The sequence below is a fragment of the Convolutriloba macropyga genome, chromosome 5 (genome assembly GCF_964194025.1).
Source record: "Convolutriloba macropyga chromosome 5, txConMacr16.3, whole genome shotgun sequence".
NCBI lineage: Eukaryota > Metazoa > Xenacoelomorpha > Acoela > Convolutidae > Convolutriloba > Convolutriloba macropyga.
The window spans coordinates 59,352,836-59,375,600 of NC_134472.1; the positions used below are offsets into that span (position 1 = coordinate 59,352,836).

The window sequence follows — 22,765 nt, forward strand, 5'->3', positions numbered from 1 at the left end:
CACATAATTGGAACCAAATGTACTAAATAAAAATAAATAGTTAGGAATTCATATAATTTAGTATATGACAAAGTCAATGAAAAAACATTTTCTTAACTGAAACGATTAACTTAGGCATCTTTAGCACCAATGAGACGTGTCATTAAGAGAATAAAAAATATGACAACAAATTTAGTTAAAAATCGTAAACTTCATCAATGTGATAGAATTTCTTCAAAACGGTGAAAATCAATTTCATAGAAAATTTTTAAAAATCATTAGATAAAATCAAACACTTAATTAGTTTCATGTGTCTCATTAGCAACCAATAATGCTGTTTTTAATGATAATAGGCAATAAGGCAAAAGAAATAATAAAAAACGCTAAAAATTTTCAAGAACATTTTATGACAAATAGTGTCAAAGTGAAAAATTTTTAACTGCACATCAATTAGTTCAATCAATCGCAATCAATCAATTGGTGCCATTGGAACCCAAACGCTTCATAGAAGCACTCAAGAAACCTGTCGCAATTTTATACCAATGGCAATTGATTTCGACAGACTTGATACTTGTGCCAGAATGGCATTTTCATCCATCAGCACTCTACAGAGACAAGGCATCAACCACATTAATTACAATAGCATGCTCTTTTGAACATGGTACTTGAATGTTACCGTGCTCTCTTTAAATCTGCCAAGTAAGACAGGCGTTTACCCAGGGTGCCAGGGTGAAGTCCGCGACCCAAGGCAGGTATTGGCCACATCGACTTGGGTCGCAGACAGGGGAGTTCGGTGCAATCCAACCCAATGGTCTGAAAAAAATTTCGGTCGCACGTTCCGTTGGCCAATGGCAATTTTGGTCTGCTCGGTCTGGCCAATACCCATATTTCGGTCTGTTCGGTCTGGGCAATACCCATATTTCGGTCTGCTCGGTCTGGCCAATACCCATATTTCGCTCTGCTCGTTCTGGCCAATGCTCATATTTCGGTCTGTTCCATCTGACCAATACTCATTTTTCGGTCTGTTCGGTCTGGCCAATACCATAATTTGGTAAAGTACTTTACGAGATATAAGCACATTGCTTAACTCTACCTCATTTCTTTTTAGCTATTTTCACAGACCAAAATACGTTCTTCCGGGTTTTAGAGGGCACCTCTAGCGTGTTTATAGGATTAATTCTAGTCCAGCTTGGTGCTCCTGGGTCAAACAAACCCTCCTGATGAGGTGGGAAGAATCTTCCTACCTTGTCATGAAGGCTATTATGTTTTGTTTGGTTTGACAAAAAACGACACTTGTCAAAAATTAGTGATATCGGCAAAAAATGTTTGGCCGATGGTCTGGACAACGGTCTGGCTAAAAGTCTGTTGGGTCAGGCCAATACCTATCTTTGGGTATGGTCGGTCTGGCCAAAGCCTGTCTTGGGTCGCGGACTCCATACTGGGTAAATGGGGCTCAATTCCATTGCTCCTACTTCCCATAAATTTAATTATTCATGCCTGAGCTTCTGCACTTTTAAGTACCATATTCAGACACCAAGGATAATCTACTGCAGAATAGGTGCGTAAAACAATAATTTTTACATCTACGGAGCATTATAATTCAGCAATGTTTTATGGTTATTCAAGAAAAAGTATTCTTTCAGTATAACCTATAAAAAGTTTTCGTCCATTGTTCCCCAATTTTATGTAAATTTTGAGCTGAATATCAAGCGAGCTTTCTGTACTGAAAATTGCTTTTTGGAAATCAACTTTGAAACTACGCGTCATGCATTGTTGTTTTAAACTGCGACCTCGATTAAACATCAAATTAGAAGTTGCTTTTATATTTGTTTTCTGTTTGATTAGTCTTAAAATGACGTTCGTTAAAGTTGAAGTTGACAAAATTTAAGTCCTCTCCGTGAGCTATAAATTTTTACAGCACAAATAAACGCGCGCAATGATACCATTTTTTCCAAAAAAGGTCGTTTTTGAGTTCTTTCATCCTCAGGGGCCAGGAAATCTACTTTAGGGTTTTATAAAAGGTTTGAGGGTTTGAGAAACCATTTTGGGTTTGAGCAACAATTCTATAAAAGTTTCGGGGTTTTTTTTTTATTTTTTGTCTTTTTCCTTATTTATCAATCTTTAATGGTAAGTGAACGTTTTTTTAGGTCTTGCGGATGGAATACCGGACAGAAATGAGAGACAAGCAAATAGTTTTGAGGATAAGCCCCTGAAGAGCGAGGAGTTGAAGTTAATTGTAGAAAATCTTGTGTTAGAATACCTGTCTTTCGCCGCGTGCTTCTCACATTGTTGTTTCTATTGAAGAAGCGCTTTGAACCGCCTTTCCACAAATTAAACTTCTAAACAACAATTTGCTGCTGATTAAATTTCTTTTTTGTTTTTTGGCAAAATTTGTGTTAATTAGTCCCATTTTAGTGCATTGCAAAATTTCTTGTGAAACAAGTGGTCTATCGTACGAGTTAAACGGTACTGTAATATTTATTGGATCTGTACTCTTTCACTATTGATAGCAATGCTTTTTGGTCTGTGATGAGAGCTAAAGGTGGTCCATATTGATAGTATTTGAACTAGATCATCACAGCACTACCCCGAGCAACTCTGTTTCATCAACACTGTAGCCATCATCAACACAGTTTAAGAAAAGCTATTATATTCCGGACTTGAAGGACTATAGAGTCTAAGACTAGTGTCCAAGAGTCTGCTCTTAGTCTTTTGTGCGATTTGTCAAATTTATCAATTTTTTATCCATTTTTGGGTGTTTGTTTTCGGTAGATCTTGCTATTTTTTCTTTCATTACACAAAACCCAGCTACGCGTTATTCTTTTCAGTTGAATTTCAATATTTTTTGAAGTAGGGTTCATAATGGATGCACTTGATAATGGATGCAGCCAAATTACAGTATTCACTTGAGCTTATTTTTGTATGAGTATAGATGATGATGCACAGAATTAAAAAAATAACAATGTATTTTTTTTAAGTTGTCCATTAAGCTATATTGAAAAACCTGAATATTATTTGAGGTCTTATTTTGGTTTTCCCGAATGATAGTCTAAAATACTTTGCTTAAAAAAATTACTCCATGCAGAATAAAATTTAAGATTTTATTCTAAAGTTTTCATTTAAGTTTTCAGTTTAAAATACTTTGCTTAAAAATTTACTCAGTGCAGAATAAAATATAAGTTTACCTGTATAAAACTGCTTTTTGAGATCCTGTTGATATCAACCCAACAAAATCTGTCTGAAGTTGGTATGTGGCTGTCCTGCAGCCAATTACTTTTTTAAAAATGCAGCCTCAATTCGGATCAAGAAGAACATCGAGATGACTGTGAGCATCTTTTATGTCAATAGTTGTATGTCGTTTTATGGTTTTCAGTTGAAGGTTAAAAATGCAAAACTGATTCTTTCAGATTCTATGTATTCGCAATTTGTTACTTTTTGTTTTTTTTTCCGTTTATCTAAAAACCAGTGGTTTAAGTGATCGATTTTACCCAATCAGTTACCAAATTGATCTGTTGTTTTGACAACTTTAAGCGAAATGCTTTGTTGAATTGAATTGTATTTGTTAAACTCTTGATTGCATTAGTGATTAGTAATAGTGTTGTCGCCTTATTGTGTGAATTGCTATCTCTGATGTTCTCTGTAGGCCCAATGAATCAAGATCGTGATAGAGATGTCACGAATAACTTCCTCTTCACATTAACCACAATAGCGCTTTTCTGACATTTCAATAAAGAAATTTGAAAATGTTTCGACATTTTCTCATCTTTTTGCTTCCCGGAAATTAGTAGATATCTTTCGATTGTGATGTTTCTATGTATGATCAAAGCCTTTCCCTAGGTCTTTAGTCGCAGTTCATAGTTTAAAAACATAGGTCATGCGGATTTTTGGTCATATGTTCAGAGGCCAATCACCACAGAAGACACTAATTTCTATCACATTTTAATATATCAACTCTCATGGAACGTTGAGTAAAGACTTTTGAGTTTGTCTATTTGGTTTTTGTTACAGTGGTATCTTCAATAGCCTTCCATTAAGTTATTTGAAGATAACGCTGAGATTGTATTAATTTTAATAATTTGTCAATTATTGTATTTTGGTTTTCCAAATTTTCAACTTCGGCGAGCGTTGACCGTCTCTACCACCGTAGGGGAGGTTAATTTGTAGTTTTCTCCAACAGGATGTAATTGAAAGTGCTGTGTTTTTTTTTATTCAGTGCCTGATAACTGTAACAAAAACACACAAAGTGTACTTTACTTAGTAGTCCCTTGAGACAAAAAAAATTGCTTTCCAGAATTATTTTACCAATCAGTATTCGCGGAGCACATAATAACAAAGTTTTGTTTTATAGGTCTTGGGACTTGCGATTCGATTGTTGAGAATTCTGAACATGAAAACCAAACAAAGGAGCCTTTTTATTCCCTAGTCTATACCTGGATTTATTGAAAATACTGTCCTCGATCGATTTAAGGCTTGAAAGGACTGCACTTGACAGAATTTTAGTGTGAAAAGAATTTGCCTGGACTTGCGTGAGAAGAAAGAATTTGCGTGATGTCCTCGACTTTTGCTGGAACTGAAACAATCGTCTTCGACTTTGGTTCGAAATTGAAACATATCCCGGTATTGGGCTGGAAATTGAAAAGTCTGTTGCTTGGCAAGGCCAAAAAAATTCTGGAATTGGGCTGAACAAAAAAATTTTTCGTTGCAATTTTATTGCAATTTACGTTGCTTATAACGTAGGCAGCACACATGCTCCTTCACCTTTGGAGATTTATAAGAACCGACAATCTATCAAACATCAGCAAACTGTTTGCAAAAAATGATAATTCAGAAAATTGAACGGAAGAATTAGGCAACATTCCGTTATTACTTATGGGAAGAAGACCACTACAATTAAACTACATAGTTTCATTGAATCAAATATTGTGGGAAAAGAGTCCAGCTGTGATGACTTCTTTATTTTATGTTTCGCAGAAATGTTTTAAGTCGTTTGGCAGTCGTCCAACTGTTCTTTGATTTGGACTACTCTGTGCAATGCTGTTTATTCCGGCACCGGTGATTTTTCTGTATGTAAAGAAGCAGAAAAATTTATATTGAAAATCGAGTTTCCAAATAACAAATTATGAGATAATTTTTCTTTCAGGGATTGCACAGCGGGAAGATTAACGAGTCAGCAATTTTACAATGAAAAAAATTGTTCGCTTAGGCGTGTCCAGACAAAACAGTCCTACACAAAACGGTTCCAGACAAAATGGTTCCAAATTCCAAAATATTCCCAGACAAATCAATCCAAGAGAAAATAGTCCAATAAAAGAAAACAAAATAGTACTAGACAAAATGGTCACGAATAAATTTTGAAACAATCGTGAAGATAATCGTGAGACAACAAGTTTACAATGAAAAAAAAATGTTCGTATAGGCGTGTTCAGACAAAAACAGTCTCAGACAAAACGGTCCCAGAAAAAATAGTTCCAATTTCCAGAATATTCCCAGACAAAACAGTACAAGAGAAAATAGTCCAATAAAAGAAGACAAAATATTCCTAGACCAAATGGTCACGAATAAATTTCGAAACAATCGTGAATATAATCTACAAACAACCAGCCAACATAATGTATGAGTTAAGCTTCTGAACGAATTGTTTTTAATTGTTATGATTTAAGATTAACTCAGTTTATTAAATCAGTTTTTTGTTTGTTAATGAGATACAATCATATCAATGACCTTGGAATTTTTTAGAGGATTTTTTTTTATTTTGAGGTGTTATTTAGATCAATGGTGTGCACATGTTCCACTCTATGCTTAGTTGGGATTATTTTGTCTGGGACTGTTTTGTCATACGGGACACTTTGCAAACATTTGTAAGACAGAACTAACGCTATTTGATTCTTTATTCACAATCCTTCTGTCTTTGATTAAGTTCTCTTTGTTGAAACTTTTTAAATGTTAACACCAATATGTTTTTATTAAAACAAAATGCTATCGACAAAAAAATCTGTTGCAACAGTTGTTGACCTCGTGTCATTATATTTATATACGACTGGTTGAAACCTCACTTTTTACCTCACTTGGATTAATCAAGTCCGTTATCCCAAGAAATGCTGTAGAACGCGTCATTCGTTGCCTCATCTGTGAAACTTCCGATTGACATCAGTTGTGTTCTCTGATCAGCATGATCTCAACTTAGGCTCCTTTTTTCCCATTAAAATGTGTGAGCATACTCTCTCGCAGGTGTAAGCTTATTTTTAAAAGAACCAGCATATAATTTTAAAAGATTGACCAGCTGCAACTTGTCAAACAAATGGGAACTCAGAAATAATTGTTTGACTGTGATATTATTGTAAAATTGTCGACTTGTAACGGTAAATTTGTCGAATTTTAATTTCTCAACGGTTTTGTTCATTGACATTGCTTTGTAAAGATTTTGTTGATTGTCACCGTTTTGAAATTTATAAAATGAAAAAGATATTTTATGATTTATTTTTGTTTTAAAAAAAGCCTATATTTCTGTGCACAATTGTGGCAAAAAACATGAATCCATTTGTATCATTATTGACGTCATGTATCGTTTTCTTTCCTATGGCTCTAAATTTTACGTTTGAAAGGTCCCTAAAATTCTGACCAAAAAGACCCTATCTGTATTTAAATGGTTCTGTAAATCATGGGTAGATCTGAAAACGACTCAATTTCACTCCTGACAAATTTAACATATAATTAGGTTCCATATACAAAGTAGCACTTGTTGATGAAAATTCAAGTTAAACTACTGTTTAACCTCATTTTGCACTCTTGTATCGTTTTTCCATACTAGCTTTATAAATAATAACAGCCTCGGTTTATCGAAGGAACTTTTGCTACTGCCCAGTGAAACGAAACTTGATACTTCTTGAAAAGACAAGCTTGGTTTTCTAAGCAAGCCATGGACCTCCTGATAAAATTTTTAGAGATTTTTTTTAAAGTTTTAAGAAAGGAAAAGACCATACGGAAGTATTTCAATTCTTGAAACAGATGCAAAAATAGATCTTTCATATCTCGTACATATTTAGAAGTTTTCTGAACAAGGAAAGTTCTTACCAAGTTTTCATCAAGAATCTCAACCAAGTTTTCATCAAGAATCTCAAGAATTGTTTCTCTGGGTGAGAGAATGAATTCTCGGTTGTATTTGATTATTTTAATCGGGATTCTAACGTTTTGTGGAAATAGTGCAGAAACGAGTTTTGACATTTCTGTCGGGATTAATAATGTTGAGAGAATTTTTGGCGGTGAGCGAAGTAAATTTGTGGCATTTTTCGTCAAAGTGACCTTGTATAAAGTTTATTCTCCCGAAGGTATGAGTAATGTAGGAATTTGCGGTGGTACTTTGATATCTAATCATCACGTTATCACTGCAGCCCATTGTCTCTATGATGAAAACCGCGCAGAACATCAGAAAGGTAAAAAATAAAATTTCCTTTTGGAATAAAAAATATCCCACCCCAATCCCCCTGAACACTATATGAGCCACGAGTTGCACATCATCGATGTAATTAAACATTTGCTGTGAAAATGATGTGCGTTCAAAATGGACATCACAAAATCAGACTGTGTTTTAGTATATCATGGTGTTCCTCAAAGACATTAAAGTTGATTGTTCTTTGTCAATAAGGCCGTACCAAAAAATTGCGATTTATTACGGCTCGCAGATGTTACACCAATTCTATGGCATTCAAAAACTATAGCACTGGTATAGTTTTTTGCTACAGATGTTTCAAAGAAAACGGACTCATATCTGGAACAAAGCAAGTTAACCTTAAATGACAGAAAAGTGGAGTTAGTGGTTCCAAAAATGACAATTTATAATTTTCTCAAGGCGTATTTTTTAAAGGGAGTTTCCTGGACCCCCTGGACTTGAGTCTCAGAGCATTTCAGCGCTGAACCAGCATAGTTAAAGCGATAAAACGTAAATTCAGTTCTGAAACATTGCATATCCGGAATATTTCAAGTTTCTTTACTTGCAATTTTTCTTCATTATAATAATATTGAGGTCATAGAGTTCATAAGTTTATCCTGTATAGTATGAAAATTACTCATACCCCAAAATGAAGTCTGAGCAGAGTAATTTCATACTTTTGTATCTTATATCTGGTAATTACTATTGTAGTATACACACTATTTATATCTAAGCTAGTTTGTAGGCAGTTACCACAAAGCCATTTATCTTTGTGGTTACGACATGCTACGCAAATTATTTGTGTAATAAGCTGAGCATATTATTTTTCCTGCAGTAGTTTTAACTGGCTCGCGTATTTTGAGACATGAACAGAGACTGGCCATCCTAAAAAGCTGAATGTCTCTATACTGATTCAGCGTTGATTTACTCTGCCACCAACCTCCGGGCCAAACAATAAGTGCAGCTAGTTAGGAGTGAGTTTTGTAAAAAAAGAAACAAATATACCAGAGTCAACTGACTAAAGTTATCAGTAAAATGGCGTCAGCTGATCAGATCCTTACACTTATTTTGTCAATAACTATCTCTGCGACAAAGAACATTTTTTTTTCAAATCAGTTAAATTGTCCCATGTGGATTTTAATTCCATTACTTCCTAGTTCTTATACTTTTATTCTTTCGATTAAAAAAAACAAGACAAGTTGGGACATAATTTTTTAAATAAAAAACCCCACATACGATAATGCTAGGACACTTTTTTACGAATCAAAAATTTCTTTGAGAATTTCGGTTTAACAAAATACCGCTAAATAAATTGTCGAATATTCTGTAGAGGACAAAAAGTGTTTTTAAATTCTTACAATTATTTTGATTTTATTTTCATAAAATTTTCAAAATAATTGATGACATTCAACGCACTATACAGTTTTTTTTACCCTCCCCATTCTTTCCCCCTTTTTGGGCATCAAAATGTCCATAAAAACAATTGAATTATTGCAAATGGTATTTGGGAGCGGAATAAGTTACAAATTAAAATTAGGAAACAATTGCAGAAGAGAGAAATCAAATAAAAATAGAAAGTAACAACAGAAATGAATAATGGAAGCCTGGTTCTCAGAGAAGAAAACATTCTGCTGGCAATTTTCTGTTAGCCACTGTTGGGTTCATTTGCCAGATTGTTTTCTGATTTAATGCAATGTCTTGTTTTTCAAAGTCAGCTTTTGACTCAACTTTTTTCATAGGGAATTGACTGTTCCAACTCAATTATTTGGTGAGCTCTTTTAAAAAAGTTATTGTGCATTCACATGCCTTCAAACCTCGTAGCCCCTCCTCCCTAACTCCCAAGACCGGTAGACACGATCAATTCATTGCTGATTACAAACAGTTATCTAGCACACCTTAATTTATTTCCTACTGTAATCCACTATCTTTTTTTAGAAATCTCAGAATCGCTATATAGTGATTCAAAATGGTGTTGATTGCCGTCATAGAAACTCTGCTTAGTATGCGCTTAATTTTTGCGCAACATTGTTTTTCTTCAAAACCTTTCCCGTGTTGAGAATTTCGCGCGATTCAGACAAAAGCAAACATTGGTTTCACCTCGCCAAAACCGGTCAAAATGTTAAGTTTTTTTTCGTTTTGATCGGTTTTCGTCGGTATTTAAACGTAAGAACCGTCGGTTTTTGCCTTTCTAAAAGTCTTACAAAAAAGATATTCCTTAACAGGACTCAAACCTACAACACCCAAGATTAGTAGCTACCTTCTGCTCCACTCCATCACCTCTCTTTCAGGTTTCTTGTGGTTGTTTTGTGTTTAAATCAAATTTAGATAGATATTACCGACAAAAAAGTCGACACTTCTTTCTTCAAATACTGACATTGTCACAAAAACGACAAAATCGACAAGAACCGAAAAAACGACGCTTCTTGCGTCAATTTTGTTGCATTTTTCAATACGGGCCAGTGTGAGCATAATTTTTATGCAATGCTTGCAATATATCACTAAAGAGAAGAATTTGGAATTGGAGTTTGGAATAGGTTGAGAAAATACATAATGAGCAATAATGAGCACCTCAACCTTGTTCAACGTCTTTGTTTAACGGTTTTTTCATAAGGCTGCACACTCTGCAGAGAAAATGAACCTTATCGAAAACGTTTTTTTATCATGAGGAATCGAGGAAAAACTAATTCACGTCAAAATTTGAGCCAATATCCATTGGGTGTTGATGATGGCTATAAAAACGACAGATTCCACGACACTTCATTTCATGAAATAAAAATCCTTGTCTGGCCAAATGAACACATGAAGCCGAAACGGACACTTGAGTTGACTTGAGGTGACTTGAGTTCATATAAATGGTCTCGAGATGTTATTGGAGTACAATAAGCGAAACGTTTGGCCTATATCCTGAGACTCAGTTTGGTTACAACTTAATAATGATATCAGCGCTTCGGCGTTATCTTAATATAACTGCTCAATTGTAATATTCATAGATGATTTAGTTCAACCTAACTTTTATGCGGTTGAGTGATTCTAAAACATGATAATGCAAATTTTAATGCCGCCTAATGCCGTTTTTGAATTTTTTTGAATGTGGTGAGTTTTTTTTGGTTGAAGTCTTTGTTTTGGTCAGTTGTTCTTTTGGCCACTTTTTCATTTGATTTGTATAACTGTTTTAGCCACTTTTGTGTGCTTTTTTTTCCAAATTTATTAGGTATCACTCTGGCTTTCGTAGTTCATTTGCTGAGTTAAAGCTTGTTTATGATTTTTTTCTACAAAGGGTCAGATTGTATAAAAAAATGCAGTTCTGTGTTAAGATTTGATATGGGATGGGTGACTGCTCTGACATAAACTTTATCAAGGGATCATTTCAGAACAAATGTTTTGACTCTGGAACGTAGCATTTTGTGTAGTATTTTGTAAAAAAAATTTAAAATCTTTACTTTGAATTAAATGTTTTTTTTTTTAGTTTTTTCTTTGTTTCTACTCTATGCAACGTTTACTTTGATTTGTCTATCATTTGTTGGTTATAAGGCACACTCTGATGCTCTCAACTCTTCTTAAGTCAATAGTAGTGAGGAAATTTTAGGAAAAAGTTATCTCGTTTCGCTTTTATCTTATTAAACTTCCTTCGTTTTTCCTTATTAAAGACCAGTGTGATGTAGAATGCACTTTATTTCATTTACCTAGCTGTTGGCTGGGGAGTGTAAGTGAATTTGACCTTTGAGTCGGTTCAGGAGTCTTCCGGCTATGATTCTTTTTTCATACTTATATTTTTTTGTCTACCAAACTGTCCGTCGGATAATTGAGCAATTCATGTAGGTAGATATCTACACCTTCTTCAATTTAAATAATGTACTAAAATTCCGCGAATTGTATTAAGGACGAGTGGTGGTAGAAACAGGGAAATTTGAACAGAGTGCATCATCCAAACCGAAGAAAGCAGAATCAAAGAATTTCATTCTTCATGAAAAGTAAGTCCTTCCAGCAGTACAAAATATATCTTGTGGCAATAACGATAATATTGTGAGAGTAGCAGATGTTTTATTCGTATGCGAGGGTATAAAATTCCACACTCAATAGCAACTTTACTTCTAGTGAGAGACGAGCTAACATCTTTGGCTTAGAAAAATGTAATGACAAAAGTTGAAAATATTCAGGTTCTTAGGCCCTTAAAGCATTTAAATTGATAGTTTCAAACGCTTTTGAAATATCTCACACTGAAGACAAGATGTTGAAAAATGACCATCTTGAGTTTTTAGCTGCTTGCAGCGAGTTCTTGATAGCAGCTACGTATATGCAAGCCACTAAAGATAAAATTAAATATCGTATCTTCTCTTCGTGAAAAATTTTGTGAGTTTTAAAATATTTTTTCGTATAGATGGCGATGGTTTGGACAGAACATTAAGAAACTTAGAAGTTTTTCAATAAAGTTTCAGAAAATAGCTATGGTATTGCAATGTCAATAAGTAATGGACACAAAACTTAACTCGATTCCATTTTTGTTGTGTTGCTGTCATTATCTTGTTGATCTATCAATCGGATTTCAAAAATTCAATCCTCCCGGCCGTAGAAAACTGATTCTAACATCCGCTGACCTCCACCTGATGAATTCGATTGTACCAGGGCCATATATGATTCTCGTGAAAAATAACGAAGAAAGAGAATCAGGTCCGGGATTCGGAACTATGATCTATTCACAGGTCAATCAGAAAAAACCATTTTAGTTAAATAAGTTTTCTCTTTATATTTTTGCACAGATATGTACTATATGAAGGAGCTAATTTTTGAATACTTTCAGCCCAAAAGATAATTTAAAGCTCAACTTATTGAAGTCCTTTGACCCGTGTTATCAACCACGACAATGGTGTCCAAAGCATGGAGCGACCCACGATGCTTGCATCTGCAGATTTCTAAATCTTGTACTGCATGGATGATGTGGTTTGTGGCGACATCTCGTGCAGTGAAGAAGGAGGACAAAGTCAACACAGACGGTACCCTTGTAAACCTACAGGTCACTGATCTTTTTTTGCATGTGCGGCCGAAAAGCAATTCTTAAACCAGGAACTTAATGAGCCCTAAGAAATTATTAGACACTCCATTTAAAGACATAAGAAATTCAATTCGAAATCATGTTTCTTCAAAATTGGGAGCAGTAACGGCAGAAAGGGCTTAACTCCTGTCCTCAATTAAATGTGAGGGGAATCAGACGACAATTACCTAGCGCGTCTAAAAAAACGCGCTATTGCGACTTCGAACAATTCGAAACAATGACCAATTCAAAGGAAGAAGTGTGCGATAATGAAAATCGATTCAGGATTGAAAGAATCTGAAGCAAAAATTAGACTACTAGACGGTATTTAAACAAAACCAGCAAAGTTCGTTACTGAAACGACAGTTTAAAATTGAAAGGTAATAATATGGATTTTGCCGGCTTTTCATCAATTAAAATGACTGTTAATGTGAGAGAGGAAATTGATTGCAACTTCAAAAAGAGATTTTGATAACCAGACGAAAAATTAACAGCTAAAAAGCAACAATTTGAGCATTAGATATTTAGCTAAGCCCGATTCTAGAAAGCTTTGTCCTGCTTTAAGTTAAAAATGCAACACCTCTGGAAAGAGTGGTCTTTTGTGTACTAGCAGACACCAGCCAAATTTAGCTATGTATAAAAAAATAAATTTTGTTAAGAAAAATTAAAATTTCTACGCAAGCTTCTCCGGGATTGCAGAAGAGCATCTTTTATAGAGATGAAAAATTCGTTAGAATGTCTACAAAATAGAAATATTTGTCATTAAGTAGCTGCAAAACAAAAAGTCAGGCAGATACAGGAACCGATAGCACAGAGATGTTCTCTAAATTATGGGCTCAGCTTTGTAAACCTCAGTTGGATAGTAAATTGAAACACCTTGAAGCTTTCAACGGCCATGAATTGATTCTTCTGGGATCACTTAATTGCATCGTTGAGTGGAATGAAATCAAGTAAATACAAAAGCAACTAGCAGTTGGTCAGTTTGAAAAGGGTTTTGAACTACTCAGAACAGAGAACATTTTGTACACAAGCACTGCGTGAACAATATCACAACTGATTATTTACCTACTGTGAAGGGATACGACGCTAATGTGAAGTTAATATCTGGACACAACCAACGATCTGCAAAATTAGAAGCCATCGACATAGAAGGCCATTACTTATCAACATAGCAGTAGAGTTCTTCGGGTAAGTTCTTCCTTTCTTTTCTGAAATTTTAAAGAAATTAGTTTTGATTTCCTGGTTATTTTTCAAGAATAGCGCAGCTTCCCTCCCTCCACCCAAGCACGGTGCAACAACATCACAACCGAACACTTAATTGTTAAGAAGGCTTACGAAGATCTGGTGAAATTAATACCGGAGTCATAGCCAATATTTTGCAAAGCCAGCAAAGTATCTCTGCTTAATCAGGACAAGTTCACAGAGATGCTGGAACAGACGGTCAAACAGGATTTCCTAGAGACTGCTTAGAGAGGAGGAGTCACAGATGCATAACCAGTGGTGTGGGACAGAAAAAGAAGTGAGAACTTAGTCTTTGCGTGGACTTGAAAGTTCATATCAATGTCAAAGTCATGGACAACGACTACACAAAACTGGGAACGGAGACAATATTCCATGATCTCCATGCAGCCTTCTACTTTGGAATAACCAACATCACAGAAGCTTCCTTTCCAATTGAAGTTGACGAGGAGGCATTGGACATAGTCACAATCAACACGTCTCAAAGTCTCTTCAGATTGTGCTGACTACCTCAATGATTGAAGAACTTCATCAATAAATTCATTTTTCATAAATGTTTCGAATCAACATTCATAAAATCAAAAGTGTTATTGTCTTTTGAGACGATGTGTTGTTTTATTGGGCTACTAAAGAGAAATTCGACAAAAAAGGTTTGCTGTCAAGAGTCGACTACGAGCAAAATTTTTTAAAATAATAATGAGAAAAAATCTAACCTAAAACCAGTCAATAGTGCTAGTTTTTTGGGACACTCATTCTCAAAGGGTGAAATAGCACCAGATCCCAAACACGTTGAAAAACTGAAAAGTGTTTTGCAACCAACTAACAACTGGCAACTCGAATCGTTTTTTGTACTAGCAAACTTCTACGAAAGAATGATTCCTGATTTTGCAACTAAAAGTTACCGCTGAATAACCTGAGAAAAAACAATTTCTAATTGGGCAAAACCCAACAAAATGCCTTTGAAGGCTAAAAGTGATTTATATGCTACCATCAACCTCTTGCACAAACTTACAGTTACAAAAAGAAGCCACAGTTACTACTAACGCTTCTGAAAAAGCAGTTTTTTTCGCAAGAAGTACATCTAGTGCAAGTTTATCCAACAAAAAAACAATTTTGGTTTCTTTTTGTTATTTCTATTGGTATTTCCCAGAAATTGTTGATAACGAGGCGTTTTTTTTCACTTTTTATCAGTTTTCCAATCTAAATTTATATTACATCCTAATAACTTCTATATGGAGGTGGATTAAGGGCGAAACTCGACCCAGGAATAGAGTATGCTGACAATATTAAACGCACTAAAGCTGTAGGACTGAATTAAATTTTAGTATTATTCTGTACAAGTGATGCCAAATTTTATTTCGCAAATACTTTTAGATTCAACATAAGCAGCTGCGAAAATGGCTATGACATTGCCCTGATAAAACTGAGAAACCCGTGGCATAAAGATATCCCTCCCCAGTCACTGGATTATCCAAATGTTCTTCACTTGTGTCAACCGGGTGAGACTAGTGGCAACGACAGATATCAAGTTTATGGTACATCATTTAGTAAATCTCATTGGACAGCAGTTTGTGAAAAGCATCTGGTGGTACGCAATATTAATGCATTTTGGTCATAAAATGTGACTACACTGACAATTAAGCCGAGTCTGGGATAATAATAGAGTATCGGTATATGTTTTGTGTGCTTATTAAAGCCATATTCGTTCATTTGAAATTGAATAGCTGGGTACTAATAGCCCATAGTCAAGTCAGCAATTGCTACCTTTGATATAGACTCAATATTTAGCGCTTTAGACAATACTGAAACGGAACTTTTTGAGTTTTCCTTTCCTATGCTAGAGAGAAAATTGGTTCCTTTATTGCACTTTCTAGAGAAGCCGGTGTACTGGGTTTTAATAGCGCATGTTGGCGACAGAGATCTCATAATCCTCAACGGCAACTCGAAATTTGAAAAAAAAATTGAAATTTGAAGAACTTTATAAAAAACAATAGTTGTAACATAGTGAGAAGGAAAGACAAAAGATATTAGGTAGGTCACTGAATGATAAAATGATGTCACAATCTGTTCCAGGCATTGGATCAACCAGTGGTGGCACTGAACACAAATACGACAAATTTGTAAAAACTGCTGAGCTAGAAGAGGACACAAGCGCGAAGAATACTTGTGGGCAAATGGCATTCAATGTAAGTCTGCATTAGAAAAAAAATGAATAATGATTATATGTAAACTGTCTTGATAACACAACCAAATTATTGCATTTGAGAAGTTCTTGAATTTGAGAGAACAGCACTGCCACTAATCATCCAAATTGGTTTCAATTATTATTATATAACAAACTGTTAAAACAAGGTAACACTAGTACAGGGTGAGATGGTAGATATAAACTTTTGATTTATGCAAGAGTTAAAATTGGCAATGTTCAGCCATTCAAACGAAAAGCTGGCCGTGACTCGAAGTAGCTCGTATTAACGCCGACTGCAGCGAAATAGTTCGACAAAGCGTGTTTATTTTTCGACGGTACTCGACGCTGGCTAGAATCAAAAGTGGAAAGATTCCAAACTGTGCGTCTGTGATCAGGTAGGTGATGCGGTAGAATTATGAACTGTGTGATCGCTTAATTGATTTTTTAAAAAATTTGATAGCAGTATAACCAGCAAATTTATAAATAGATTTAAACACAACGGTAATTGCTTTACTTTTATTAAAATTATCATCAAATTAAATTGCGCGAAATATTAACGAATTGGTCTAAAATGTAAAACTTAAAACAAGCATGATCTGAGACAAGGAAAAACACCCAACTATCACACACACACAAAGACGGACAAAACAATTCAGATGGTGCAAAATTTTGCTATGATATGACATGATATGAAAAAGTTTCAATGAATGCTAAATTTTTCCCATTTTTATTTATTCTGCTAACGTCATTTGCACGCTATCATTTGCAAAGTTGGGCACTAATTAGAAGAGTAAGTCCAAATAGATAACAAAATTTTTGACATACTCTGAAGCCATTTTGTAAATATAAATGCTAATTTATAAAAAAAATCATGAAGAAAAAAACTGCATACAACCTCAAATTCGTTTTCTAAATATGTTTAAACCACAAAGTTATTCTTTTTAGCGCACACAAAGAATCAAATGTAGATTGCAAATGCAATATAATAATTAAATAAGTCCTCTGACTACATTATACGTGAATTTATGGCACCAATCAATGTTTTATGTGTCATATATGACCTTGTATGATTTCAAAAAAAATTTGCAATTTCAATAGAAAATCAAAATTATACAGTTTTTAGTCTTTCGAAATTTTTGTATGATCCCTGTATGATTTCTAGGAAATCATATATGGTCCTTGAATGGCTAACAAGAATTCATACAAACCATATATGACCTAGTATGTTTACTAAGAATCATATATGACCTAATACGAAATCAAAGTAAGTTGTATGATCGTTGACCCGGGATCTTCCACGTGATTCACTGAAAATACTAACCAAGCAAATTGCAAAACAATAGCCAAAACAACTGATGAAAACTAAAACAAAAGAACACAACTGCTCTTTCACTTATAAATTGAACAGAAACTTTAAAACGTGATGAAAAACAACAGGGCTTAATACCTAAATCCAAAACTATAGCACCTATTTCGTCCCATGAGAAAAAAATGAATTTTGTTTACAAGCTTGTAGTTCTGGTTGCCTTAAAATGAAGCTCATGCTAATAAATAAGCTGATCTATCTTTCCCAGTGAGGTCAACGAAATGAAAAGAAAATTAAAAAAAACCAATTCTGGTTAAAAGAAATTGACTTCATGATTTGATGCAAGGCATTATAAGGCTATCTATCAAATTAACACGCTTTTGTGGCCTTATTGTTCAAAAAAGTCCGACAAAAGTATGACATAGATGATGTTGCTAACGCCTTTGATGGTACAATCCAAAAGTAGTTCTTAATTCATGTTTCGATCACCTCGCCCCGATTGCTTTTATACTGTGTTTTTCTTTTTGATTAATGTTTTACGTCTCTCAGACGAGAACTGACCAGATATCACAGTTATTACCTTAAATGCAAAAACAGCTCAAAATGAATAAAAGTTTAAAGGTGATTTGAAATGATTAACTACCTTCAAAATGCCTACCTTCAATGATTGCCTACCTTCAAAAAAAAATTTTAAGCAAGCAATCATTTACTATTTTAATTTTTCGAAGAAAAAGGTATATTGTTTCAATGCTGTTGGAAAAATTCAATCAATCTTCAATATGTTTTCGTAGATTTCAATTTGGAGGAAATCAGATGATTAATATCAGAGTTAATATCAGAGTTTGTTTTACAAGATTCTGACATTATGTACATATGAGTCGGGCTCCTTATCATGATAAGGCTCAAACAAAAAACTGCATTACCGTCCGAATTTATTGGTTTTTTTTTTATAAAACAGATATTTCAGTTATATTTCTCCATTAGAGGTATAACGTATCAGGAGCTGCAGAAAACGCAGATGAATCAAAATAATGAAACTTTCTTGCTGGCCAATCAGAATGAGAACATTAAGAACTGTTTTCTGGTTGGCAAGCAATAAAATTTTGAAGTTTCTGAATATTTCAGTAATCTGATTGCTCTCAAATTACTCAATTTTTTTGTTGTAAGGCAGGTTATAATCTTAACATAAATAATCTTAAAAAAACTTGTTAAGCTGAGAAAAAAGTATATTTTTGTAAATTTAACTCATATTCGCTTGCGATAAATTCAAGTTTCACGCGCCACTGAGGAGTAACCATGGCCCACACAACATGGCCAAATGCGATTGATCACAACTTAACTATCTGGAAAAGTGAAAATTGTGTTAATTGAGTGAAATAAAATTACAGTGCTAAAATCAGATTCATTGAAACTTCTATATTTTGCAACGTGTACTTACTCATTACGTCATCGTTGAATCAGTGGAATTAATTTCTTTTCATGTTAATTGATGCAGATCGAAAAAAGCGTCCTATCCGAAGCACTGGTGAACGAACTCAAGGAGAATAATAAACAAAATATTGTATAAGTATAGCTGAATAGAGCAAAAAAATGCTCAAAAATTAATAATCATAATGTTATGAAACATGCATTTACCGAAGATATTTAAATACTCTAACTTTTTTAGTTTTTATTCTTTATTGAATTAGATTTCGCCCGTTTACCATGACTCATGTCCTTTGAATCGACAGAACTCTTTTTTGGTGCATCGAAGCTTGTTTTTTAGATTCAAGACAAAATCTGTTTGAAGAGTCCTGGTGCTACCACTGCAAGTAGTACTTCAAATGTAGCTGACGCTTGTCTTGGTGACAGCGGAGGACCAGCTGTTAACGAACTACACAGGTGTCTCTATGGGGTAGCATCTTATGGTAATAGCCGCTCATTCGGGATTGGTTATGGGGCAATCTACTCTCGAATTTCGTATCACACAGAATGGATATTAACAAATATGTAAACGTTTCAATAAGAAATAAAACATTTGGTATCAATGCTCGGAACATATGAGTGTTGTGCTGTTGATTTGTTTTGACATATGGAAATTAGTAGTGTACTATCCAAAAAATCAGAATCCTTTATATTCAATAATTTTAGTAACTTCAAAGAGTCAATTATGCGAGTGCGACTATCTAATATGAAGCATGAAATAGCACACTGCTCATCGTATTTTCCAAAAGTCTGTCTTTTTTTCCTTCGAACATGGCCATTGTAAAAATCGAGAATTGGAAGCTTTCTAGTTGACTGTTTCACTCTCGGATTACCATCCAGACAGTTTAATGGAGTCATCCAGGGCAAGAACCCGATCCTTATCTCATCTCCCACGCAAGCTAGATTATAGCCAGATAAAATGTTAACCCAGAGGAGGTGATCGAACAGAAACGATATAGGTTGAGAAAGATTTTGACATTTTGTAAGCTCTAAATGTAACATCATAGTGCATATACGCAAAAGGGACCTATCAAGGTTTTGTTCGCGGTAAAAGTTTCTGTATTCTAAGACACTTTATCCGTAAGATTACTGAAAACTGCCAAACTATCCTCATCTCTGTTAGCCTCAAGATGATTCATTACTAGCTTTACTGAAATTTTTTTTGAAAATTTATGTTTTTTATCAGAAGATTTAAAAATCACGTGTATAGCCATTTTCTTTCCAAACTACTGATGATCAAATGTTGAACTGAACAGTGCCCATAGCTAAATAAATAAGAAATGAAACAGTTTATTTTGGTAGCAAAATGTTTTCAGAAATTTTGTTATTTTTTGCATTCACATCAAGAATATCTGCAGCAAACTGCAAAAACCTACAAAACAGGCAAGCTGTAAGCTATCAGACGCCTGGATGGATATAAAAGACGGAAATAAAGGCAAAAAACGACAAATTTTTCTTTAAGTTTTACAAAACTTTTAACAATCAACCAAAAACAATCCTAAATTTCATACAGCTGAAATCATCAGAACAATTTCAGGGCATCAAGTTTTACACCTTAACCTAAATGTAAGCGGAAGCAAAGCTAAAATATCACTTTAATGTAAAAAGTTGATAAAAAATCAGTAAAATTTGCAAAACAAAAAAAATGACGCAGATTTTGCCTGGGAAAATGACATAATGACAAGGACAAAAGAATTGAAAATAATCGGAAAAATTACATTTTTTTCTGTGATTTAATTGTTATTATTGATACTCATGAATCCACAGACACCTCATTTGCACTTTTCCTTTATCACTTGAGACCAACGTCATTTGAATACCCATTTAACAAAATGAATTACAAAACTTCGACTAACGAACTATTACCATTTGAAATCAGTTCTTCTCATCAGCATCGGCACACTTATCACTTAATTGACCACAAAAGGCAACTTAGCAAAATTTTTGTCACCTAATGCGTCCTCAAATTTTCAAGTTATTCTCGCTTTCAAAAATAAAAATTAAAAAATACAAAGCTAATTGGAATCCAATTCCGTGTATTTTATGATTCCCAACCATCAGAAGTTCTTTGCCGTGCTTTCAACCTAGTCATTATAAAAGTTGAAAGGCCGTTTCATTTTGCACTTTACTGCTAAAAATTTTGCAGAAAAATTCAACAGCTGATTTTTATGAAGTTTTCGACTTTTGGCTGGGATTTAAGATAGCATTTTCGTCGATAATTGTTCCGAAATGATTTCTTTAATTGACGCTTTTTCTTGGAATTACTGTATCGTTATTAATAACCTGGTACAAAAATGAAAGAAAATAATAATCTCGAATCACAACTAGTACATAAAAGAATAAACTAGTATCAAGGGAAAAAAATCACGTTACCTAAATTAAGTTACTCTTTTTTGATTGAGGAGGCGAGCGCTTCATAAGGAATAATTTTCAAATGAAAAATGCATAATCAAAGCCGTATCAAATGTACAATCAACAATAAAAATCAATTCTCAAATTCCTCTAATAATTTAGCCAAAATAACTAGCTCAATGTTTTTGGAGAACAAAACAGGTCTGGTGCACTCGTTTTGCAGCTCAGTAATGCTTAGTCTGTAGTTGTCTTAAAAGCTAAAGAAAACCATGAACAAATTAAGACACTTTTAATGATTTCCTGTTGCAGCCAGTCAAACACTCAGGATATTAACCTTGCAATATTATGATAGGTCTCCTGCAACTGTCTTGTAAAATTTAGACAGCATCCTATAAGATTACCCCAAAAATTATTTGTGTGAAATTCCAAAATTGAGAAATTGCACCTGGAATGCTATATGATCAAAAACAATTGCGCTGGCTCAATTGGTCAATCAGACTCAACTGTGTTGGAAACATTTTCTGATCAGACAATCTTCTGCACGAAATTGAGTGTGAACTGACTCAGGTGCACTCTAACTGTTCTTTGATCATACTATCCTGCGTTTTTGAGCTCGCCCTGTAATTTAGAGTGCAAAATGTACAGATGCCAGTTTAACTAAACCTGATCAGATGTTACTTTGGTCTCAGACCGCAGCGTGGAAAAGTGATCTGGAAAGTTCTTGCAAAAAGGAATGGTAATCTTGCAAGTGACCTTGCAAGAGTATTCGACATCAAGATAAGCAAGATCATTGTAATATTATTGCAGGATAACTCTATGTGATAGGCTTAGAACAGCACATGTTGGTAATTGCCATCAAAATTTGTTTGCATAATTCCGCTCTGATCAATTCTCACTAGTTTTTGCAAAATTGGACGCCTGTGATGATCCATTTGGATTATCCAAAAATGGAGGATTTTAAAAGATAGTGGGCCATTTGAAACAAAACTCAGTCAGCATTGTCCATTTGATTTGTAATCATATTAATTGACCCCCAACGCTTCGAATCAAGAAATAATGAAAACAAAAATTAATAAAAGTTATCGAAGTCAGTGGTGGGAATTTTTTAAAGGTAGCAAACTGGATCAATTTTCTCAATTACGTTTTATGCACCAATGTAAATAAATGTACCCCGTCACCTGAAAATTATGACGTGTAAGTCTTAAAAACTCTCGCAAAGTTGTTTTATGTATATCTGTAGAATTAAGCATTTTATTATTGAATCTGATAAGACAATAATCACTTCATAATCAATTATTTTTCGTATCAGATCTTGCATAACAAAACTTTGCCTTATCATATCTTTTAAGAATTTAAAGTTTTGTCTATCAGACCATACACACCAAAATTTTTGTTATTTTTAGTTATTATTAAGTTCTCTGACTTGACAAATCAACATATTACAAAAAATTCTGCGTCAATGAACAAACCTTAATGCAACACTATCAAGTTTCACGTCAAAAATACCACTGATTTGATCGCAAAAAGTTCTTTATTTACGAAACTTACAAGATATGTATAGATATGTACAATACAAATGTGTACCTATTGACACTTAAGTTCATTCGGCAGGTTGTGTAAAATTAACTGAATATTTTTTGCAAGGCATTGAGAACAGCAGTGGCAAGACATAAAAAGTGAAATTCAGGAAACTTCTCCAAATCTATAAAAAATAGATTTATACCACGAGTATTCTACGTTAGCGTTAGATCTTACACATTATTAACAATACGAAATGACTTAAAC

The 22,765-nt window shown here is 34.2% G+C and overlaps 1 protein-coding gene across 1 annotated transcript; it reads left to right on the plus strand.

The window, feature by feature from the left end:
* Positions 1 to 6,816: 6,816 nt before the first annotated feature.
* Positions 6,817 to 19,250, plus strand: LOC142340131 (trypsin-1-like). The gene is made up of 6 exons (XM_075390595.1): positions 6,817 to 6,840; positions 7,120 to 7,409; positions 11,286 to 11,376; positions 15,048 to 15,208; positions 15,747 to 15,859; positions 18,930 to 19,250. The coding sequence occupies exons 2-6, from the start codon at positions 7,121 to 7,123 to the stop codon at positions 19,155 to 19,157; spliced, it is 882 nt and encodes a 293-aa protein (XP_075246710.1). The 5' UTR covers positions 6,817 to 6,840; position 7,120; the 3' UTR covers positions 19,158 to 19,250.
* Positions 19,251 to 22,765: the final 3,515 nt, after the last annotated feature.